We start from the raw sequence: 24,431 nt of genomic DNA on the forward strand, positions 1-24,431 counted from the left end.
TTATCTGCCGGGTTAACGTTTCTGAAAATGTCATTATCCTGGCCTTGTCAAATATAAAGTTTAGCACTACACGCTACCAGTCCCAGCTGTGGAGACATTGGTACAGCTGTTTGTTCATGCAGCCTTTGTAGGTCTATGTACTATGTACTATGTAGCGTGTGACCCTGTTTGTATTTTATTATGTATTTACTGTTATTTATTCTTTTACTATCTGGACCGTAAGTCTGTAATAAAGAGTTGAATCATTACCAGGGATCAATAAACATGTCCATAGCAGTGTTTGTATTGCAGAAATATTTATTTTTTAATGATTGTCTATGAATTTCTAAAATGAAGAAGGTTTACATCAGATTAGAATAGATAAAAGAACCCGACAAGAAGGTCCTCTGTAAAGTGGTTGCAGGCTTCACAGCGGGACGCGCTGTGCTCAGCGTCTCCTACGGCGTTGTGGTTTGGACGTTGTCCCCGCCTCGCACTCTGCTTTGTTGCAGTGGCATGTCTCCACCACAATGTAGCTGTGCTGCACCTTGGAGCCGTTGGTGCAGGTGAGCTCCACTTGTCTCTGTGTGGTGGTGGCTTCTTGGCAACACTCACACTGGTGCATCATCTTGTTAGCTGCTGCAGAATATCTGTACACGCACACAGATAACAGCTGTTATCCTCTCTACTGATGACAGCAGCTCAGTAGCTAGCCTCATCACACACTGCTCCTCCAGGTCATGGAACTGCATTCATGTTACAGGCAAAATGAAGAGATTTGCCAATAAAGTTGAAACTGTGGTGCTAAATAGACTCACATGGACGAGCTTCCACAGTTTCCCGCGCAGGAGGTCACATTGACTGGCTGCGTGCTCCTGCAGTCGTTGACCTCGATGACGGCCTTCTTAATCTGCAGCTCACAGCGGCTCAGCAGCTTGCCTGCAACACAACGCAACCATTAGGCTCTCGCAGTGCACCACGTCGCTCCTCCAGACCAGTATTACACACTCCAATAACTTACAGGTTGTGCAGCATCCAAGCGCGTCTGTTGTCTCGGTACCCTGGACAATAAAAGCACATGTTATGCATGTTGGCAGACAGGTTAGGGGGTGTTAGGTTGAGAATAAACTTACAGGTTCACAGTCCAAGGGGTTGAAGGGAGGACATGTGGTCTTGGTTTCCTTAGTAACAAGCTGTCCATTCATTTTCTCACATGTATATTGCACACACTTGTGATTAGGTGGTACAAATGTGTTGTTGACCTGTACAAAATGCAAGAGAAGAAGAAAAGTCAGATGAGCCAACAAAGAAATAATCCTTTCAGCTAATACACAAACACAACTTCAAGATCAAGATGATATTAATGGTAAAGTAGTAAACAACTTATTTATCTTGTATCAAATCAATATACATTTTCTATTTTTTTTAATACTGTGGAGAACTTCTCTACAGCAAACACTAGAAATGTGAGGACACTCACACAGCGGCATTACTGACCTCAATGATATATGTTGTGTTTTCAGGTGTGGTGAGAATACAGCTCTTCTGAACACATGTCCCGCAGCACTTGTCAGCTGAAGTCTTATATTCATAACCCTGGAGAAAGAGTACAGTACATTTAGCAAATAGTGTATCCAAGTGAGTGAGTGTGTGTGTGTGTGTGTGTGTGTGTAATGAACTTACTCTGGAGCAGTTGGTGTTGCAGACAATAGGTTTGCAAGAAATGATGTTTAGCTTGGTGATGGGATCCATGTGGGGACCACAGTAACACTCCTGGCAGGGTGCGGGTTGAAAAGACCCCTTTGTGATAAGGCCCGGTGTTGTTGCTCCTTCTCCTGATCCGGCTCGTGTGGGTTGTAGTTCCAATTCTGATGGAGTAAAGGACCCCTTTGTGATAAGGCCCGGTGTTGCTGCTCCTTCTCCTGATCCGGCTCGTGTGGGTTGTAGTTCCAATTCTGATGGAGTAAAGGTCCCCTTTGTGATAAGGCCCGGTGTTGTTGCTCCTTCTCCTGATCCGGCTTGTGTGGGTTGTAGTTCCAATTCTGATGGAGTTTCTAATGTTGGTACCTTGGAACCAGGCTATAAAATATACACGAAGCAAAGCTTTAGTCTCTAAATGTTTACACCGGTACACCTTAAGTGTGATTAGTGCATTGTGTACATTTAATACCAGTTTTAACTTCATGCTAAAGTCACAGTGAATTTAAGAAATTGTTCAGAAACCACCTTCTTAGCGTGTCTTAGTTTGGTCCACACCACAGTTTGAATGAATAAAACGCACACAAACAAATCCAGAGCGAAAACCAAAGTTTAAGTGTGACCCCAACCTACCAGCTGCTGCTAAAACCTCTTTACGTTCACTTTCATCTAAGATCATCATCTATGATGGTGACCTCTACCATTTTGCAACATCATGTAGTAACCTAATAACAGGAGTACTGGGAAGAAGTCAAAGGAACTTTGTTGAAGGCTGATATTTCAAACCTGCATTGGGTCACACACTGATGTTCTAGTGATGAAACTACCTGGAATTCAAACAGCTCTGCCTGTGTATAGATTTGAACCTGAACTTTGCTATGGGGAGTCTGGACTGTGTGCTTACCTGGTACTCGGTCATGTTGTAGACACAAACACCTTTAGGAACTGCAAAAGAAACAAGACATGTCGGTTCAGTTGGTTCTGTCACCAGATTGTGTACTAAACTGTGTGCTAAACTATCTATCAGAGTACTCCATGCACGGAAACAAATCCTCTGAACAAATCTTTAATTGGTGTTATTCATGAAAAAGTGTTTTTCATGAAATGGTTCATTGTTCTCGAAAGCCCTTCATATGTGCATCAATTATAATGGTTTGAATCTCTGAGAATTCTAAAAAAAACATTCTCCTTTCAACACAAATTATCTGCACCAGTTTCTCCCATCCCATGAACTGGAAATGCATCAAAAATCTGTTGTCTGTGATACTAATGTTTGAAATGTGTGATTAGCACAACACTATCCGTCAATATGGAGCTTGCTAAATGCAATTTTGGTAATTTTGTGTTGAGTCTCACTTGGGCACCTATGACCCACTTGATCACAAGGGTCAGAACGATTAGAGAATAGAGATTGTAACAATCATGGTTTAACACATTCACTTTTATCACCCATTTTAATCCCAGCACTATCCTCACCATGATGAACCTGAGCACAATGAGTCTCAAACACACCATGTTGCTCATTTGTTGGTTGTTATTATTTCAATTTGTGGAGATTTGTTTTTAGATGGACTGATTATAAGTCAAAGGTGCAGCAAGGAGTTTTATGTGATTCATGTTGTTGTGCCCGCAAGGTTGATTATTTGCAGAAAAAACTATGAAGAATACTTTATAGTACTAACAGTACAGCAATACAAATAATCAACCAACCAGTCAACAGTCATACAATCATTCTTTGAATTACCATCCTTTATAGTAAAAATGGGGGCAAACTGGAACAAAATGTCACGCTGTGCCGTAAGACCTCCGGTGCTGCCCTTGATGACCTTCAGCACCTCAGACCTATATACTACGGCTCATTTAAGCACAAGATCCGACGTCCTTTACATGTTGAGGACCTGATTCTTCCATTAGTTTATGTATGTACATCTGTATGTGGTAGTGGTACCTTATGTATATGTGCATGTATATTTGTATTTATATATATATGAATATCAGTATGTATTTGTTTACATATGTGTACGTGTTTACCTATATGTATGTGTATATGTATATGTGAATATATGTGTATTTGTTTGGTCTACTGTCTGTAAGTTTGCGCTGAGATTCTTCATAGCATACATGTCTGCATTAAACGTTGTACAGCAGTAGATAACGGCTACATTGATGGATCACATACCACACTGGTAGGATTGGCAGCAGGTGCCGTTGAGGAAGTTGAGTTTGAACCCCAGTGGACAGCTTATAGCGGTAGGACACAGGTTTACGTTGCACTCTGTTGGGGACAGAAGGGTAGGACCATTATGTGGACGTGGAAAGTTGACATAATAACTGAAGGACAACAGCAGCAGTTTAGATGATTCACTACACGTTAGCTGGAGATTAAGTTGGGACCCAGGCACTGCTTTGGTAGTTTGACACAGCCACACCTGGAAACTGACTCACTGACTCAGTTGAAAGGCCTTTCTCCTAACTTCATAGCAGAAGTATTTTCCTTAAACTGAGGTGACATTGGCAGTGTCTCACACGTGTTAAGGGTGCTTGATTGTAAACAACTGATGATGATTATGCGCTTAGTACGTTTAGTTGTAAAGATGAATTAATTCATGCATCTAAAATACACCTATACCTAAAATAATCTTAATATTATTATATATTTAGAGTTGTTCAAATGATCAATCTCTTGTTAGTGAGCTAAATGACCCAAATACTCAATCCTGGAAACATTTTGCACAGTGGTTCCTCTGACCAATGAAACATGCGTATGCGACATATGTACGTGTTTTAACGTACTTATCTGTTTATATTGTTCATTCTTGCTTGAATATTTTTATTTACTTATTTTACTTTATCTTATTTTTCTATTTTATTCTTATATTGCACCATTTCACTAAGCGTAACATGTGTAATTTATGTGGCAATACATCATTCTGATTCTGTTTCTCAAGTCTAAAGCACAGAAACAATTCCTAATGTGTGAGTTTAATCTAAAGACAGAAAAGAAAAAACTTTGACCTTAAGAGTGTGTCAGATGACTACCAGCAGCTGATCCACTAGCATGGAGACGGCAGTGTGCTGTGTGTATTTACACTTGCATTAACACATCAGAAACAGATCATTTATATGATAACTTGTTCAAAACCAATCCCATAAAAAGAAGGTCTGTGGGTTCATTCCTTCAGAGGCAGATTTCACTGTCAACAGCTATTACTTTGTAGCATAAAGGCAACAAACAGACAGAATCCCATCAAGTTCTGCTCCACTTGTACCCACCACAGGACTGCTTCGTGCAGCAGCCGTCGGTGTGGTTGACCAGCTGCTGGCCCGGCAGGCTGCAGTTGGGGCTCAGTGCTGTCGGGCAGAGGACGGGCTGACACTGGATGCTCAAGGAATCGTTGTCACAAAGACAGGTGTTGCAGCCACTTGTCCACTTGTCACCAGGCTGTTTCAGAGACCGGAGACAGGTGAGACACAGAACTCATGCTTTGCTAGAGAATACGAAAACATGTGACAGAAATGTTTTTCACCTCTTTGTGTTTTCCATCAGGTCCAACACAACCTGAAAGTTAAACGGAAGCAATTGTTTGTGGATTTCAGGCTAATGCCTCTGAGAAAAGTTCAGTTTTCTTTTGGAGCTTCACTTACCACACGAGGCCACACACGTGTCATAGACTGTGTTGAACAAGGTGGTCCCATGAGGACAGAAGCAGCCCTCCTTAGTGCTGTTCGAGGATGCACCACTGGTCCGAAACTTTTGGTTGTATCTGGTGTCAGATAGTAAAAGTTATTCCAGACACAACATCACCACAATCTTCACTCTTCACTGAATTAACGCAGGTGGAAATCCAAACATTTAGTGGTGTAAAAATACCAACAAACAAAACAAATTTGAGTTATTCTTTACCTGTCATCGCATGTCGGCTCTACAGTGGGGCCACAGGCCATGTACACCTTGTTATTTGGACACTTGAGTGCTGCAAGATGGAGATATGTTTGCATAAATATTCATCAGAACTCAATGCACGACGTATACGTTCAATAAACTATTAGCAACAGATCTTACCACACTGCCCATTGGTTGCATTCCTCCAGTCGATACAGACTCCTGCGTCGGAGCACTGAGTGGCATAGGCCTCCAGGCTGGTGCAACCTGTGGCATTGCCACTGTTGCAAATGTCAGACCTACAGGATTTCAAGAATGGTCCTGCAGGCACGACTGAATTGCATGGTGCAAAAACACTAGAAGGATAATACGAGTCAGAACAGAATATCAGGAAAAGTGACCAGAAACAAAATAATCTCATTTGTCAAGCAATCCAGCCATTGAAAAATGCTTTGGAATAATTATTGCCATACCTTTCATTGACGAAATGAAGATAAGAGAGCAATACATTATTCTATGACATCCCTGTATTGATTCATTGTACTATACCAAAGGCCATCTCTCTCTTTTAATCTTTATCAAATTGAACCAATATGGATCTGTCACGGTTTGGGTCTGCTTCTTGTCTTATTTTGTAGTTTTCATGTCTCTTGTGTTCCTGGGTAACTTCACTTCCTGCCTTGTCCTTCCCCCGTAATTGTCTGCCGTGCCTGATCGTTTCCACCTGTGTTCAATCACCTGCACCTCCCTTGTGTATTTAAGCCTTGATCTCAACAACTAGCAATAATTATGCTCCACCACATCAACCAGATACAATCTACCTAAACTAAAATATGGAGTTCTACTTTTGCCAATAAATGTCCTAATGCCCAACATTCAAGGCGCTTGAAAGACGTACATCTACAGCTGAAAACACCACAAAGCAGTGTTTTCCAACCTAAACCTACAGTATACTCCCTTTCTAGAATCCCTTTCTCTCCAGAATCATGCTGAAACCTTTCGATTGTTGCAATTACAAGCTAACAGGATGGACGAATAATTAGCTTAGTACAACATAATTGAGCTAGAAACAAAGTTTTTTTTTACTACTTTGTGGTTCCCCTCACCTGCTGGTTAGGATATCGCATATGGCAGGTTTGCAAGGATTCTGTGTGGTTGAGTAAGGTGCTTTTGAAGTAGCTGTAGTTGGTGGGATTGTTGGGGTGACACAGGGTGTACCCGGGACATTCCACTGGCCCGCAGTGATGGAGCAGCTATCCACCTGGCCGTTTGGAGAGCGACAGTCGTTGTTCTGGGAGTTGTCACAGGTCCCTGGTGAACACGAGGCAGGAGGTTGAAGACGAAGCTTTGGGGCTCATCAAAAGATATATTTCTAAATAGAACGTGCCAGCCATTGGTCCGTACCTGAAGGTTTTAATCTTTTCTTTTTTCACAAAAGAAAAACTCAATTTGCCTAAGAGTATTGCACTTTCAGTTGGTTGGTAAATTCTCTCGCACCAGCTTCTCATTGCTGCCTCACGATTGAAAATGTACTATGCTAATAATCTATCCAAACTGCACAAACTATCAATCTAAAACAAAGGATTTATAAACAATTGCAGTTATAAAACTTGTATTAGCTAACCACAAAGATGAATTGTATGACTCAACATTTGAATGCAAAGAGCTTTCAGGTCATCGTTTCTTTTAGCAGTGCTACACTGTCCACATGTTGACTGGAATTAAAGCTTTGCTTTATGGAGGGTCAGTGTTTCCCATTTGTTCTTAAGAATTATGAAGGGTGTTTCTGTCCTTCGGTTCATTCTGGTTGTAACAGATTTATTGTTATAATTAACTTTTTCAACTCTGCTTTGGGGCTATCCTACAACAACTGCAGGATGCCAGTGACACTGAAGGCTGCTCTCCATGGTACCCTCTGGTTATAAGTGGCATTGAAAATGTTTCTAAATTCTCTCAACTAATGAGTTGACCAACTCAGTTTCACTAGATAGGTGGATATTTTGAATAAAGCATTCTGCTAACTCACCACACTGTCCCTCAGTGTTTCCACCAAAGGAGGAATAAGGAAGGTCAATGGTGAATGAGGACTGTGTATAGACAACTTTTGTGTTGATTCCAGGTATCTCCAATGTGATCACCATATCTGTGCTTGTGATGCTTAGGACAGAATTTTTGTAGGCGGGATATATCCGTTTCTCATCCACATACACCTGTCGGACAATGTGAACAAAACGTTAGACTGTGCACAGCAGCATTTCTAAAAATGTATCTGGTTGCTTACCACATTAGCTGCTGTTCCTGAAGTCTTCAACTGAGTCAAAACTACTGTGTATGTTCCATATGTTACAATGAGAGCCTGGGGACAGAATGTGCTGTCCGAAGGGTCACAGTCTTGGTTTTTTACTATTATAGTCAGGTTATATTTAGTAATAATCTCTTTTACAAGGAAGTAAGAACAGTTGTCTTTGAAACTGTATGACTTTCCATCAAATGTGATGTAGTGGGATCCTGCCCAGCCACTGCACACACCTGCAGGATAACAAGAACCATGTATTAACTGAAAGAGGCAAATTGGTTTAATGGCAAACGATATTGACAGCTGTATTATTTTTGTAGATTGGTAAATAGCTAACTATATTAGGTATGTTTTCTTTAACCTACATACAGGATTTGTAAATAGTTGTATCACATTGACAGAACATGCTCTATTGCAAGTATAATAAGTACAAGTATAGTAAGTAGTGATAAGCTGTAATGACAGGTACCATATTCAACTTACATTCACATTCATAATGGAAGCAGCATCCATCATCGACTTTCACAACTCTGCGCCCATTTGCACAGATGGGTTGTTGTGGTGTGGGACAAGGAGTGCGTGTCTCTGTGATCTTGCCATTGATGCAGATAGCTGTGGTGCAGTTGCTGACCTTCCAGGACTCTCCATTCTGGATGGTTATCGAGGAGCAGTGAGTCATACAGGAAACGGTGTGTGTAGAAAAATAAAGTGTGTGTGAATGGTTAGTTAGAATCCAAATTGGCAGGTATCACCTTGCATCGTAGCCTCACTAATGAGTCTTAATAAATAATTAAATAATTGAATGATAACATGTAGTGTTACAGAGCTCTGTAACACTAATGTCATCATTCAATTAAATCATTCAAATATTTAATTATTTAGTAGGAACACCAAATATACAAGTACAGACCATTTACGGGGAACAACGCATCTACTGGTGAGAAAAAGTAAGAACAATTCAATTCACTAAATTATTGTATCTATATCTTACCTTTCTTGTGGAATTCACATAATTGCAGTCTGCAGTAGTTGTGGATGGGGTTGTTGATGGAATGGAAGTGGAGCTGGCAATAGCTGTTGTGGTGGAAGAAACTGAGACATTTGCAGTGGTGCCAGTGGTGCGAGACGGTACTGTGCTGGGAATCGGTGTTGTAGGACATGGTCTGGATTGAGTCTCAACTTTACATGATGCATTGCAATATGCAACATAACACCAGCCTAAGCCATCAGTGACATTGTACACCAAATCCCCTGTGAAAATAATCAAAAGAAAAATTTAGTGGACAAAGAAAAGAATTTAAAATTCAATAAAAATGTAAATAATTAGAGGATTTTGTGGTGTATCTATGTGTATCTATGTCCGAAAATAGTCTTAGATTTGAAGTTCTGAGGAATTGATGTATCAATAAAATGGATTCTGTGGATATTATATAGACTTAAAAATAGATGCCAATGCTTGGTAACAATGCTTTATCAGAGATTTTAAAAAAACTCCAATAGTATTGGTCGTGCTGTAGGAGACTGAAGCATATAATTCTATGTCAAATGGATTACTGTGCTAGATGGTTCACTGTTCGATAAAAAATAGAAATCATGGAAACCATAGCAACACAGAATTTGCTAGTTATTAAACTTACAAAATAATATTATGTAAAGAGCTTTAAAGCAAATACAATAATTGGAGGGAACCAAACTGCGGGAAAAGTGAGGTGAAGGTGAAAAATAAAAAATCACGTACCAGAACGATGCGAAGTCCCATTGACAATGCAGACACATAACGTTGTAGTTGTGGTTAATAGAGGTGGTGTAGAAACAACTGTAGATCTGACTGGTCTAGTAGTGTAAACAGTTGTGCTGCCCGGAAGTGTCTGAGTTACTGGGGCAATAAAAGTTGTACTTTCAGCTGTCGCTGCTGAAGTTGAAGCTGGCACCACAATAGGTTGTGTGATAACAGTTGATGTAACTGGCTTATCTGTAACTGGAACATGTGCTGTAGTACCATTTACTTGTGTTGTTTTTTCTAATGTAGTTATTTCTGTTGCTATGGTTGTTGCTCCCTCAGTTGTCAGGGTTGGTACTTCAGTGGTTGTGGTACCGACAGACGGTTTTGATGTTACAGTTGTTACTTCAGGGCCTGTTGTCGAGGCAATTGAAACTGATGTTGTAGTTTCAACAACAGCCGTCGTAGATGTTGTAACTGGGCCAGTAGTGACTTCTTTTGGTGGTTTGGTTGTTGCAACGCTTCCTGTAGTTTGTTCTGAAGTAGTTGGTTCTGAAGGTATGGCTGTGGTTTCCTGAGTTGTAACTGAAGGGACTTCAGTGGTTGTGGTGCCAACAGACGGTTTCGATGTTACAGTTGTTACTTCAGGGCCTGTTGTCGAGGCAATTGAAACTGATGTTGTAGTTTCAACAACAGCCGTCGTAGAAGTTGTAACTGGGCCAGTAGTGACTTCTTTTGGTGGTTTGGTTGTTGCAACGCTTCCTGTAGTTTGTTCTGAAGTAGTTGTTTCTGAAGGTATGGCTGTGGTTCCCTGAGTTGTAACTGAAGGGACTTCAGTAGTTGTGGTGCCGACAGACGGTTTCGATGTTACAGTTGTTACTTCAGGGCCTGTTGTCGAGGCAATTGAAACTGATGTTGTAGTTTCAACAACAGCCGTCGTAGATAATGTAACTGGGCCAGTAGTGACTTCTTTTGGTGGTTTGGTTGTTGCAACGCTTCCTGTAGTTTGTTCTGAAGTAGTTGTTTCTGAAGGTATGGCTGTGGTTCCCTGAGTTGTAACTGAAGGGACTTCAGTGGTTGTGGTGCCAACAGACGGTTTCGATGTTACAGTTGTTACTTCAGGGCCTGTTGTCGATGCACTTTCCAATGAAGTTGTAGTTTCAACAACAGCCGTCGTAGAAGTTGTAGCTGGGCCAGTAGTGACTTCTTTTGGTGGTTTGGTTGTTGCAACGCTTCCTGTAGTTTGTTCTGAAGTAGTTGTTTCTGAAGGTATGGCTGTGGTTCCCTGAGTTGTAACTGAAGGGACTTCAGTAGTTGTGGTGCCCACAGACGGTTTCGATGTTACAGTTGTTACTTCAGGGCCTGTTGTCGAGGCACTTTCCAATGAGGTTGTAGTTTCAACAACAGCCGTCGTAGATGTTGTAACTGGGCCAGTAGTGACTTCTTTTTGTGGTTTGGTTGTTGCAACGCTTCCTGTAGTTTGTTCTGAAGTAGTTGTTTCTGAAGGTATGGCTGTGGTTCCCTGAGTTGTAACTGAAGGGACTTCAGTGGTTGTGGTGCCAACAGACGGTTTCGATGTTACAGTTGTTACTTCAGGGCCTGTAGTCGATGCACTTTCCAATGAGGTTGTAGTTTCAACAACAGCCGTCGTAGAAGTTGTAACTGGGCCAGTAGTGACTTCTTTTGGTGGTTTGGTTGTTGCAACGCTTCCTGTAGTTTGTTCTGAAGTAGTTGTTTCTGAAGGTATGGCTGTGGTTCCCTGAGTTGTAACTGAAGGGACTTCAGTGGTTGTGGTGCCAACAGACGGTTTCGATGTTACAGTTGTTACTTCAGGGCCTGTTGTCGATGCACTTTCCAATGAAGTTGTAGTTTCAACAACAGCCGTCGTAGAAGTTGTAACTGGGCCAGTAGTGACTTCTTTTGGTGGTTTGGTTGTTGCAACGCTTCCTGTAGTTTGTTCTGAAGTAGTTGTTTCTGAAGGTATGGCTGTGGTTCCCTGAGTTGTAACTGAAGGGACTTCAGTGGTTGTGGTGCCAACAGACGGTTTCGATGTTACAGTTGTTACTTCAGGGCCTGTTGTCGAGGCAATTGAAACTGATGTTGTAGTTTCAACAACAGCCGTCGTAGATGTTGTAACTGGGCCAGTAGTGACTTCTTTTGGTGGTTTGGTTGTTGCAACGCTTCCTGTAGTTTGTTCTGAAGTAGTTGTTTCTGAAGGTATGGCTGTGGTTCCCTGAGTTGTAACTGAAGGGACTTCAGTGGTTGTGGTGCCAACAGACGGTTTCGATGTTACAGTTGTTACTTCAGGGCCTGTAGTCGATGCACTTTCCAATGAGGTTGTAGTTTCAACAACAGCCGTCGTAGAAGTTGTAACTGGGCCAGTAGTGACTTCTTTTGGTGGTTTGGTTGTTGCAACGCTTCCTGTAGTTTGTTCTGAAGTAGTTGTTTCTGAAGGTATGGCTGTGGTTCCCTGAGTTGTAACTGAAGGGACTTCAGTGGTTGTGGTGCCAACAGACGGTTTCGATGTTACAGTTGTTACTTCAGGGCCTGTAGTCGATGCACTTTCCAATGAGGTTGTAGTTTCAACAACAGCCGTCGTAGAAGTTGTAACTGGGCCAGTAGTGACTTCTTTTGGTGGTTTGGTTGTTGCAACGCTTCCTGTAGTTTGTTCTGAAGTAGTTGTTTCTGAAGGTATGGCTGTGGTTCCCTGAGTTGTAACTGAAGGGACTTCAGTGGTTGTGGTGCCAACAGACGGTTTCGATGTTACAGTTGTTACTTCAGGGCCTGTTGTCGATGCACTTTCCAATGAGGTTGTAGTTTCAACAACAGCCGTCGTAGAAGTTGTAACTGGGCCAGTAGTGACTTCTTTTGGTGGTTTGGTTGTTGCAACGCTTCCTGTAGTTTGTTCTGAAGTAGTTGTTTCTGAAGGTATGGCTGTGGTTCCCTGAGTTGTAACTGAAGGGACTTCAGTAGTTGTGGTGCCGACAGACGGTTTCGATGTTACAGTTGTTACTTCAGGGCCTGTTGTCGAGGCAATTGAAACTGATGTTGTAGTTTCAACAACAGCCGTCGTAGATAATGTAACTGGGCCAGTAGTGACTTCTTTTGGTGGTTTGGTTGTTGCAACGCTTCCTGTAGTTTGTTCTGAAGTAGTTGTTTCTGAAGGTATGGCTGTGGTTCCCTGAGTTGTAACTGAAGGGACTTCAGTGGTTGTGGTGCCAACAGACGGTTTCGATGTTACAGTTGTTACTTCAGGGCCTGTTGTCGAGGCAATTGAAACTGATGTTGTAGTTTCAACAACAGCCGTCGTAGAAGTTGTAACTGGGCCAGTAGTGACTTCTTTTGGTGGTTTGGTTGTTGCAACGCTTCCTGTAGTTTGTTCTGAAGTAGTTGTTTCTGAAGGTATGGCTGTGGTTCCCTGAGTTGTAACTGAAGGGACTTCAGTGGTTGTGGTGCCAACAGACGGTTTCGATGTTACAGTTGTTACTTCAGGGCCTGTTGTCGAGGCAATTGAAACTGATGTTGTAGTTTCAACAACAGCCGTCGTAGATAATGTAACTGGGCCAGTAGTGACTTCTTTTGGTGGTTTGGTTGTTGCAACGCTTCCTGTAGTTTGTTCTGAAGTAGTTGTTTCTGAAGGTATGGCTGTGGTTCCCTGAGTTGTAACTGAAGGGACTTCAGTGGTTGTGGTGCCAACAGACGGTTTCGATGTTACAGTTGTTACTTCAGGGCCTGTTGTCGAGGCAATTGAAACTGATGTTGTAGTTTCAACAACAGCCGTCGTAGAAGTTGTAACTGGGCCAGTAGTGACTTCTTTTGGTGGTTTGGTTGTTGCAACGCTTCCTGTAGTTTGTTCTGAAGTAGTTGTTTCTGAAGGTATGGCTGTGGTTCCCTGAGTTGTAACTGAAGGGACTTCAGTGGTTGTGGTGCCAACAGACGGTTTCGATGTTACAGTTGTTACTTCAGGGCCTGTTGTCGAGGCAATTGAAACTGATGTTGTAGTTTCAACAACAGCCGTCGTAGAAGTTGTAACTGGGCCAGTAGTGACTTCTTTTGGTGGTTTGGTTGTTGCAACGCTTCTTGTAGTTTGTTCTGAAGTAGTTGTTTCTGAAGGTATGGCTGTGGTTCCCTGAGTTGTAACTGAAGGGACTTCAGTAGTTGTGGTGCCGACAGACGGTTTCGATGTTACAGTTGTTACTTCAGGGCCTGTTGTCGAGGCAATTGAAACTGATGTTGTAGTTTCAACAACAGCCGTCGTAGATAATGTAACTGGGCCAGTAGTGACTTCTTTTGGTGGTTTGGTTGTTGCAACGCTTCCTGTAGTTTGTTCTGAAGTAGTTGTTTCTGAAGGTATGGCTGTGGTTCCCTGAGTTGTAACTGAAGGGACTTCAGTGGTTGTGGTGCCAACAGACGGTTTCGATGTTACAGTTGTTACTTCAGGGCCTGTTGTCGAGGCAATTGAAACTGATGTTGTAGTTTCAACAACAGCCGTCGTAGAAGTTGTAACTGGGCCAGTAGTGAATTCTTTTGGTGGTTTGGTTGTTGCAACGCTTCCTGTAGTTTGTTCTGAAGTAGTTGTTTCTGAAGGTATGGCTGTGCTTCCCTGAGTTGTAACTGAAGGGACTTCAGTGGTTGTGGTGCCAACTGACGGTTTCGATGTTACAGTTGTTACTTCAGGGCCTGTTGTCGATGCACTTTCCAATGAGGTTGTAGTTTCAACAACAGCCGTCGTAGAAGTTGTAACTGGGCCAGTAGTGACTTCTTTTGGTGGTTTGGTTGTTGCAACGCTTCCTGTAGTTTGTTCTGAAGTAGTTGTTTCTGAAGGTATGGCTGTGGTTCCCTGAGTTGTAACTGAAGGGACTTCAGTAGTTGTGGTGCCGACAGACGGTTTCGATGTTACAGTTGTTACTTCAGGGCCTGTTGTCGAGGCAATTGAAACTGATGTTGTAGTTTCAACAACAGCCGTCGTAGATAATGTAACTGGGCCAGTAGTGACTTCTTTTGGTGGTTTGGTTGTTGCAACGCTTCCTGTAGTTTGTTCTGAAGTAGTTGTTTCTGAAGGTATGGCTGTGGTTCCCTGAGTTGTAACTGAAGGGACTTCAGTGGTTGTGGTGCCAACAGACGGTTTCGATGTTACAGTTGTTACTTCAGGGCCTGTTGTCGAGGCAATTGAAACTGATGTTGTAGTTTCAACAACAGCCGTCGTAGATGTTGTAACTGGGCCAGTAGTGACTTCTTTTTGTGGTTTGGTTGTTGCAACGCTTCCTGTAGTTTGTTCTGAAGTAGTTGTTTCTGAAGGTATGGCTGTGGTTCCCTGAGTTGTAACTGAAGGGACTTCAGTGGTTGTGGTGCCAACAGACGGTTTCGATGTTACAGTTGTTACTTCAGGGCCTGTTGTCGAGGCAATTGAAACTGATGTTGTAGTTTCAACAACAGCCGTCGTAGAAGTTGTAACTGGGCCAGTAGTGACTTCTTTTGGTGGTTTGGTTGTTGCAACGCTTCTTGTAGTTTGTTCTGAAGTAGTTGTTTCTGAAGGTATGGCTGTGGTTCCCTGAGTTGTAACTGAAGGGACTTCAGTAGTTGTGGTGCCGACAGACGGTTTCGATGTTACAGTTGTTACTTCAGGGCCTGTTGTCGAGGCAATTGAAACTGATGTTGTAGTTTCAACAACAGCCGTCGTAGATAATGTAACTGGGCCAGTAGTGACTTCTTTTGGTGGTTTGGTTGTTGCAACGCTTCCTGTAGTTTGTTCTGAAGTAGTTGTTTCTGAAGGTATGGCTGTGGTTCCCTGAGTTGTAACTGAAGGGACTTCAGTGGTTGTGGTGCCAACAGACGGTTTCGATGTTACAGTTGTTACTTCAGGGCCTGTTGTCGAGGCAATTGAAACTGATGTTGTAGTTTCAACAACAGCCGTCGTAGAAGTTGTAACTGGGCCAGTAGTGAATTCTTTTGGTGGTTTGGTTGTTGCAACGCTTCCTGTAGTTTGTTCTGAAGTAGTTGTTTCTGAAGGTATGGCTGTGCTTCCCTGAGTTGTAACTGAAGGGACTTCAGTGGTTGTGGTGCCAACTGACGGTTTCGATGTTACAGTTGTTACTTCAGGGCCTGTTGTCGATGCACTTTCCAATGAGGTTGTAGTTTCAACAACAGCCGTCGTAGAAGTTGTAACTGGGCCAGTAGTGACTTCTTTTGGTGGTTTGGTTGTTGCAACGCTTCCTGTAGTTTGTTCTGAAGTAGTTGTTTCTGAAGGTATGGCTGTGGTTCCCTGAGTTGTAACTGAAGGGACTTCAGTAGTTGTGGTGCCGACAGACGGTTTCGATGTTACAGTTGTTACTTCAGGGCCTGTTGTCGAGGCAATTGAAACTGATGTTGTAGTTTCAACAACAGCCGTCGTAGATAATGTAACTGGGCCAGTAGTGACTTCTTTTGGTGGTTTGGTTGTTGCAACGCTTCCTGTAGTTTGTTCTGAAGTAGTTGTTTCTGAAGGTATGGCTGTGGTTCCCTGAGTTGTAACTGAAGGGACTTCAGTGGTTGTGGTGCCAACAGACGGTTTCGATGTTACAGTTGTTACTTCAGGGCCTGTTGTCGAGGCAATTGAAACTGATGTTGTAGTTTCAACAACAGCCGTCGTAGATGTTGTAACTGGGCCAGTAGTGACTTCTTTTTGTGGTTTGGTTGTTGCAACGCTTCCTGTAGTTTGTTCTGAAGTAGTTGTTTCTGAAGGTATGGCTGTGGTTCCCTGAGTTGTAACTGAAGGGACTTCAGTGGTTGTGGTGCCAACAGACGGTTTCGATGTTACAGTTGTTACTTCAGGGCCTGTTGTCGATGCACTTTCCAATGAAGTTGTAGTTTCAACAACAGCCGTCGTAGATAATGTAACTGGGCCAGTAGTGACTTCTTTTGGTGGTTTGGTTGTTGCAACGCTTCCTGTAGTTTGTTCTGAAGTAGTTGTTTCTGAAGGTATGGCTGTGGTTCCCTGAGTTGTAACTGAAGGGACTTCAGTGGTTGTGGTGCCAACAGACGGTTTCGATGTTACAGTTGTTACTTCAGGGCCTGTAGTCGATGCACTTTCCAATGAGGTTGTAGTTTCAACAACAGCCGTCGTAGAAGTTGTAACTGGGCCAGTAGTGACTTCTTTTGGTGGTTTGGTTGTTGCAACGCTTCCTGTAGTTTGTTCTGAAGTAGTTGTTTCTGAAGGTATGGCTGTGGTTCCCTGAGTTGTAACTGAAGGGACTTCAGTGGTTGTGGTGCCAACAGACGGTTTCGATGTTACAGTTGTTACTTCAGGGCCTGTTGTCGATGCACTTTCCAATGAGGTTGTAGTTTCAACAACAGCCGTCGTAGAAGTTGTAACTGGGCCAGTAGTGACTTCTTTTGGTGGTTTGGTTGTTGCAACGCTTCCTGTAGTTTGTTCTGAAGTAGTTGTTTCTGAAGGTATGGCTGTGGTTCCCTGAGTTGTAACTGAAGGGACTTCAGTAGTTGTGGTGCCGACAGACGGTTTCGATGTTACAGTTGTTACTTCAGGGCCTGTTGTCGAGGCAATTGAAACTGATGTTGTAGTTTCAACAACAGCCGTCGTAGATAATGTAACTGGGCCAGTAGTGACTTCTTTTGGTGGTTTGGTTGTTGCAACGCTTCCTGTAGTTTGTTCTGAAGTAGTTGTTTCTGAAGGTATGGCTGTGGTTCCCTGAGTTGTAACTGAAGGGACTTCAGTGGTTGTGGTGCCAACAGACGGTTTCGATGTTACAGTTGTTACTTCAGGGCCTGTTGTCGAGGCAATTGAAACTGATGTTGTAGTTTCAACAACAGCCGTCGTAGAAGTTGTAACTGGGCCAGTAGTGACTTCTTTTGGTGGTTTGGTTGTTGCAACGCTTCCTGTAGTTTGTTCTGAAGTAGTTGTTTCTGAAGGTATGGCTGTGGTTCCCTGAGTTGTAACTGAAGGGACTTCAGTGGTTGTGGTGCCAACAGACGGTTTCGATGTTACAGTTGTTACTTCAGGGCCTGTTGTCGAGGCAATTGAAACTGATGTTGTAGTTTCAACAACAGCCGTCGTAGAAGTTGTAACTGGGCCAGTAGTGACTTCTTTTGGTGGTTTGGTTGTTGCAACGCTTCTTGTAGTTTGTTCTGAAGTAGTTGTTTCTGAAGGTATGGCTGTGGTTCCCTGAGTTGTAACTGAAGGGACTTCAGTAGTTGTGGTGCCGACAGACGGTTTCGATGTTACAGTTGTTACTTCAGGGCCTGTTGTCGAGGCAATTGAAACTGATGTTGTAGTTTCAACAACAGCCGTCGTAGATAATGTAACTGGGCCAGTAGTGACTTCTTTTGGTGGTTTGGTTGTTGCAACGCTTCCTGTAGTTTGTTCTGAAGTAGTTGTTTCTGAAGGTATGGCTGTGGTTCCCTGAGTTGTAACTGAAGGGACTTCAGTGGTTGTGGTGCCAACAGACGGTTTCGATGTTACAGTTGTTACTTCAGGGCCTGTTGTCGAGGCAATTGAAACTGATGTTGTAGTTTCAACAACAGCCGTCGTAGAAGTTGTAACTGGGCCAGTAGTGAATTCTTTTGGTGGTTTGGTTGTTGCAACGCTTCCTGTAGTTTGTTCTGAAGTAGTTGTTTCTGAAGGTATGGCTGTGCTTCCCTGAGTTGTAACTGAAGGGACTTCAGTGGTTGTGGTGCCAACTGACGGTTTCGATGTTACAGTTGTTACTTCAGGGCCTGTTGTCGATGCACTTTCCAATGAGGTTGTAGTTTCAACAACAGCCGTCGTAGAAGTTGTAACTGGGCCAGTAGTGACTTCTTTTGGTGGTTTGGTTGTTGCAACGCTTCCTGTAGTTTGTTCTGAAGTAGTTGTTTCTGAAGGTATGGCTGTGGTTCCCTGAGTTGTAACTGAAGGGACTTCAGTAGTTGTGGTGCCGACAGACGGTTTCGATGTTACAGTTGTTACTTCAGGGCCTGTTGTCGAGGCAATTGAAACTGATGTTGTAGTTTCAACAACAGCCGTCGTAGATAATGTAACTGGGCCAGTAGTGACTTCTTTTGGTGGTTTGGTTGTTGCAACGCTTCCTGTAGTTTGTTCTGAAGTAGTTGTTTCTGAAGGTATGGCTGTGGTTCCCTGAGTTGTAACTGAAGGGACTTCAGTGGTTGTGGTGCCAACAGACGGTTTCGATGTTACAGTTGTTACTTCAGGGCCTGTTGTCGAGGCAATTGAAACTGATGTTGTAGTTTCAACAACAGCCGTCGTAGATGTTGTAACTGGGCCAGTAGTGACTTCTTTTTGTGGTTTGGTTGTTGCAACGCTTCCTGTAGTTTGTTCTGAAGTAGTTGTTTCTGAAGGTATGGCTGTGGTTCCCTGAGTTGTAACTGAAGGGACTTCAGTGGTTGTGGTGCCAACAGACGGTTTCGATGTTACAGTTGTTACTTCAGGGCCTGTTGTCGATGCACTTTCCAATGAAGTTGTAGTTTCAACAACAGCCGTCGTAGATAATGTAACTGGGCCAGTAGTGACTTCTTTTGGTGGTTTGGTTGTTGCAACGCTTCCTGTAGTTTGTTCTGAAGTAGTTGTTTCTGAAGGTATGGCTGTGCTTCCCTGAGTTGTAACTGAATGGACTTCAGTGGTTGTGGTGCCAACTGACGGTTTCGATGTTACAGTTGTTACTTCAGGGCCTGTTGTCGAGGCAATTGAAACTGATGTTGTAGTTTCAACAACAGCCGTCGTAGAAGTTGTAACTGGGCCAGTAGTGACTTCTTTTGGTGGTTTGGTTGTTGCAACGCTTCTTGTAGTTTGTTCTGAAGTAGTTGTTTCTGAAGGTATGGCTGTGGTTCCCTGAGTTGTAACTGAAGGGACTTCAGTAGTTGTGGTGCCGACAGACGGTTTCGATGTTACAGTTGTTACTTCAGGGCCTGTTGTCGAGGCAATTGAAACTGATGTTGTAGTTTCAACAACAGCCGTCGTAGATAATGTAACTGGGCCAGTAGTGACTTCTTTTGGTGGTTTGGTTGTTGCAACGCTTCCTGTAGTTTGTTCTGAAGTAGTTGTTTCTGAAGGTATGGCTGTGGTTCCCTGAGTTGTAACTGAAGGGACTTCAGTGGTTGTGGTGCCAACAGACGGTTTCGATGTTACAGTTGTTACTTCAGGGCCTGTTGTCGAGGCAATTGAAACTGATGTTGTAGTTTCAACAACAGCCGTCATAGAAGTTGTAACTGGGCCAGTAGTGAATTCTTTTGGTGGTTTGGTTGTTGCAACGCTTCCTGTAGTTTGTTCTGAAGTAGTTGTTTCTGAAGGTATGGCTGTGCTTCCCTGAGTTGTAACTGAAGGGACTTCAGTGGTTGTGGTGCCAACTGACGGTTTCGATGTTACAGTTGTTACTTCAGGGCCTGTTGTCGAGGCAATTGAAACTGATGTTGTAGTTTCAACAACAGCCGTCGTAGATGTTGTAACTGGGCCAGTAGTGACTTCTTTTTGTGGTTTGGTTGTTGCAACGCTTCCTGTAGTTTGTTCTGAAGTAGTTGTTTCTGAAGGTATGGCTGTGGTTCCCTGAGTTGTAACTGAAGGGACTTCAGTGGTTGTGGTGCCAACAGACGGTTTCGATGTTACAGTTGTTACTTCAGGGCCTGTAGTCGATGCACTTTCCAATGAGGTTGTAGTTTCAACAACAGCCGTCGTAGAAGTTGTAACTGGGCCAGTAGTGACTTCTTTTGGTGGTTTGGTTGTTGCAACGCTTCCTGTAGTTTGTTCTGAAGTAGTTGTTTCTGAAGGTATGGCTGTGGTTCCCTGAGTTGTAACTGAAGGGACTTCAGTGGTTGTGGTGCCAACAGACGGTTTCGATGTTACAGTTGTTACTTCAGGGCCTGTTGTCGAGGCAATTGAAACTGATGTTGTAGTTTCAACAACAGCCGTCGTAGAAGTTGTAACTGGGCCAGTAGTGACTTCTTTTGGTGGTTTGGTTGTTTCAACGCTTCCTGTAGTTTGTTCTGAAGTAGTTGTTTCTGAAGGTATGGCTGTGGTTCCCTGAGTTGTAACTGAAGGGACTTCAGTGGTTGTGGTGCCAACAGACGGTTTCGATGTTACAGTTGTTACTTCAGGGCCTGTTGTCGAGGCAATTGAAACTGATGTTGTAGTTTCAACAACAGCCGTCGTAGAAGTTGTAACTGGGCCAGTAGTGACTTCTTTTGGTGGTTTGGTTGTTGCAACGCTTCCTGTAGTTTGTTCTGAAGTAGTTGTTTCTGAAGGTATGGCTGTGGTTCCCTGAGTTGTAACTGAAGGGACTTCAGTGGTTGTGGTGCCAACAGACGGTTTCGATGTTACAGTTGTTACTTCAGGGCCTGTTGTCGAGGCAATTGAAACTGATGTTGTAGTTTCAACAACAGCCGTCGTAGATGTTGTAACTGGGCCAGTAGTGACTTCTTTTGGTGGTTTGGTTGTTGCAACGCTTCCTGTAGTTTGTTCTGAAGTAGTTGTTTCTGAAGGTATGGCTGTGGTTCCCTGAGTTGTAACTGAAGGGACTTCAGTGGTTGTGGTGCCAACAGACGGTTTCGATGTTACAGTTGTTACTTCAGGGCCTGTTGTCGAGGCAATTGAAACTGATGTTGTAGTTTCAACAACAGCCGTCGTAGATGTTGTAACTGGGCCAGTAGTGACTTCTTTTTGTGGTTTGGTTGTTGCAAAGCTTCCTGTAGTTTGTTCTGAAGTAGTTGTTTCTGAAGGTATGGCTGTGGTTCCCTGAGTTGTAACTGAAGGGACTTCAGTAGTTGTGGTGCCGACAGACGGTTTCGATGTTACAGTTGTTACTTCAGGGCCTGTTGTCGAGGCAATTGAAACTGATGTTGTAGTTTCAACAACAGCCGTCGTAGATGTTGTAACTGGGCCAGTAGTGACTTCTTTTGGTGGTTTGGTTGTTGCAACGCTTCCTGTAGTTTGTTCTGAAGTAGTTGTTTCTGAAGGTATGGCTGTGGTTCCCTGAGTTGTAACTGAAGGGACTTCAGTGGTTGTGGTGCCAACAGACGGTTTCGATGTTACAGTTGTTACTTCAGGGCCTGTAGTCGATGCACTTTCCAATGAGGTTGTAGTTTCAACAACAGCCGTCGTAGAAGTTGTAACTGGGCCAGTAGTGACTTCTTTTGGTGGTTTGGTTGTTGCAACGCTTCCTGTAGTTTGTTCTGAAGTAGTTGTTTCTGAAGGTATGGCTGTGGTTCCCTGAGTTGTAACTGAAGGGACTTCAGTGGTTGTGGTGCCAACAGACGGTTTCGATGTTACAGTTGTTACTTCAGGGCCTGTTGTCGAGGCAATTGAAACTGATGTTGTAGTTTCAACAAAAGCCGTCGTAGAAGTTGTAACTGGGCCAGTAGTGACTTCTTTTGGTGGTTTGGTTGTTGCAACGCTTCCTGTAGTTTGTTCTGAAGTAGTTGTTTCTGAAGGTATGGCTGTGGTTCCCTGAGTTGTAACTGAAGGGACTTCAGTGGTTGTGGTGCCAACAGACGGTTTCGATGTTACAGTTGTTACTTCAGGGCCTGTAGTCGATGCACTTTCCAATGAGGTTGTAGTTTCAACAACAGCCGTCGTAGAAGTTGTAACTGGGCCAGTAGTGACTTCTTTTGGTGGTTTGGTTGTTGCAACGCTTCCTGTAGTTTGTTCTGAAGTAGTTGTTTCTGAAGGTATGGCTGTGGTTCCCTGAGTTGTAACTGAAGGGACTTCAGTGGTTGTGGTGCCAACAGACGGTTTCGATGTTACAGTTGTTACTTCAGGGCCTGTTGTCGAGGCAATTGAAACTGATGTTGTAGTTTCAACAACAGCCGTCGTAGAAGTTGTAACTGGGCCAGTAGTGGCTTCTTTTGGTGGTTTGGTTGTTGCAACGCTTCCTGTAGTTTGTTCTGAAGTAGTTGTTTCTGAAGGTATGGCTGTGGTTCCCTGAGTTGTAACTGAAGGGACTTCAGTGGTTGTGGTGCCAACAGACGGTTTCGATGTTACAGTTGTTACTTCAGGGCCTGTTGTCGAGGCAATTGAAACTGATGTTGTAGTTTCAACAACAGCCGTCGTAGAAGTTGTAACTGGGCCAGTAGTGACTTCTTTTGGTGGTTTGGTTGTTGCAACGCTTCCTGTAGTTTTTTCTGAAGTAGTTGTTTCTGAAGGTATGGCTGTGGTTCCCTGAGTTGTAACTGAAGGGACTTCAGTGGTTGTGGTGCCAACAGACGGTTTCGATGTTACAGTTGTTACTTCAGGGCCTGTTGTCGAGGCAATTGAAACTGATGTTGTAGTTTCAACAACAGCCGTCGTAGATGTTGTAACTGGGCCAGTAGTGACTTCTTTTGGTGGTTTGGTTGTTGCAACGCTTCCTGTAGTTTGTTCTGAAGTAGTTGTTTCTGAAGGTATGGCTGTGGTTCCCTGAGTTGTAACTGAAGGGACTTCAGTGGTTGTGGTGCCAACAGACGGTTTCGATGTTACAGTTGTTACTTCAGGGCCTGTTGTCGAGGCAATTGAAACTGATGTTGTAGTTTCAACAACAGCCGTCGTAGAAGTTGTAACTGGGCCAGTAGTGACTTCTTTTTGTGGTTTGGTTGTTGCAAAGCTTCCTGTAGTTTGTTCTGAAGTAGTTGTTTCTGAAGGTATGGCTGTGGTTCCCTGAGTTGTAACTGAAGGGACTTCAGTAGTTGTGGTGCCGACAGACGGTTTCGATGTTACAGTTGTTACTTCAGGGCCTGTTGTCGAGGCAATTGAAACTGATGTTGTAGTTTCAACAACAGCCGTCGTAGATGTTGTAACTGGGCCAGTAGTGACTTCTTTTGGTGGTTTGGTTGTTGCAACGCTTCCTGTAGTTTGTTCTGAAGTAGTTGTTTCTGAAGGTATGGCTGTGGTTCCCTGAGTTGTAACTGAAGGGACTTCAGTGGTTGTGGTGCCAACAGACGGTTTCGATGTTACAGTTGTTACTTCAGGGCCTGTTGTCGAGGCAATTGAAACTGATGTTGTAGTTTCAACAACAGCCGTCGTAGAAGTTGTAACTGGGCCAGTAGTGACTTCTTTTGGTGGTTTGGTTGTTGCAACGCTTCCTGTAGTTTGTTCTGAAGTAGTTGTTTCTGAAGGTATGGCTGTGGTTCCCTGAGTTGTAACTGAAGGGACTTCAGTGGTTGTGGTGCCAACAGACGGTTTCGATGTTACAGTTGTTACTTCAGGGCCTGTAGTCGATGCACTTTCCAATGAGGTTGTAGTTTCAACAACAGCCGCCGCAGAAGTTGTAACTGGGCCAGTAGTGACTTCTTTTGGTGGTTTGGTTGTTGCAACGCTTCCTGTAGTTTGTTCTGAAGTAGTTGTTTCTGAAGGTATGGCTGTGGTTCCCTGAGTTGTAACTGAAGGGACTTCAGTGGTTGTGGTGCCAACAGACGGTTTCGATGTTACAGTTGTTACTTCAGGGCCTGTTGTCGAGGCAATTGAAACTGATGTCGTAGTTTCAACAACAGCCGTCGTAGAAGTTGTAACTGGGCCAGTAGTGACTTCTTTTGGTGGTTTGGTTGTTGCAACGCTTCCTGTAGTTTGTTCTGAAGTAGTTGTTTCTGAAGGTATGGCTGTGGTTCCCTGAGTTGTAACTGAAGGGACTTCAGTGGTTGTGGTGCCAACAGACGGTTTCGATGTTACAGTTGTTACTTCAGGGCCTGTAGTCGATGCACTTTCCAATGAGGTTGTAGTTTCAACAACAGCCGTCGCAGAAGTTGTAACTGGGCCAGTAGTGACTTCTTTTGGTGGTTTGGTTGTTGCAACGCTTCCTGTAGTTTGTTCTGAAGTAGTTGTTTCTGAAGGTATGGCTGTGGTTCCCTGAGTTGTAACTGAAGGGACTTCAGTGGTTGTGGTGCCAACAGACGGTTTCGATGTTACA

At 43.5% G+C, this 24,431-nt stretch overlaps 1 protein-coding gene across 1 annotated transcript in view; it reads right to left on the bottom strand.

The window, feature by feature from the left end:
* Window positions 1-277: 277 nt before the first annotated feature.
* Window positions 278-24,431, bottom strand: part of LOC119195598 (mucin-5B-like) — a 40,615-nt gene continuing 16,461 nt past the window's right edge. Inside the window, exons 31-50 of the mRNA XM_062562001.1 lie at window positions 10,931-10,952; window positions 9,595-10,556; window positions 8,848-9,107; window positions 8,340-8,505; window positions 7,842-8,089; window positions 7,587-7,770; window positions 6,667-6,871; window positions 5,741-5,916; window positions 5,582-5,651; window positions 5,323-5,441; window positions 5,205-5,236; window positions 4,951-5,119; window positions 3,857-3,952; window positions 2,582-2,622; window positions 1,663-2,058; window positions 1,477-1,575; window positions 1,113-1,241; window positions 1,001-1,040; window positions 798-918; window positions 278-629 (exon numbers count right to left, since the gene is read on the bottom strand). Of these exons, the coding sequence (XP_062417985.1) occupies window positions 428-629; window positions 798-918; window positions 1,001-1,040; window positions 1,113-1,241; window positions 1,477-1,575; window positions 1,663-2,058; window positions 2,582-2,622; window positions 3,857-3,952; window positions 4,951-5,119; window positions 5,205-5,236; window positions 5,323-5,441; window positions 5,582-5,651; window positions 5,741-5,916; window positions 6,667-6,871; window positions 7,587-7,770; window positions 7,842-8,089; window positions 8,340-8,505; window positions 8,848-9,107; window positions 9,595-10,556; window positions 10,931-10,952 (3,737 nt within the window). The 3' untranslated portion in view covers window positions 278-427. The remainder of the gene's footprint in view (window positions 630-797; window positions 919-1,000; window positions 1,041-1,112; window positions 1,242-1,476; window positions 1,576-1,662; window positions 2,059-2,581; window positions 2,623-3,856; window positions 3,953-4,950; window positions 5,120-5,204; window positions 5,237-5,322; window positions 5,442-5,581; window positions 5,652-5,740; window positions 5,917-6,666; window positions 6,872-7,586; window positions 7,771-7,841; window positions 8,090-8,339; window positions 8,506-8,847; window positions 9,108-9,594; window positions 10,557-10,930; window positions 10,953-24,431) is intronic.

The sequence above is a fragment of the Pungitius pungitius genome, chromosome 4 (genome assembly GCF_949316345.1).
Source record: "Pungitius pungitius chromosome 4, fPunPun2.1, whole genome shotgun sequence".
Classification (NCBI taxonomy): Eukaryota; Metazoa; Chordata; class Actinopteri; order Perciformes; family Gasterosteidae; genus Pungitius; species Pungitius pungitius.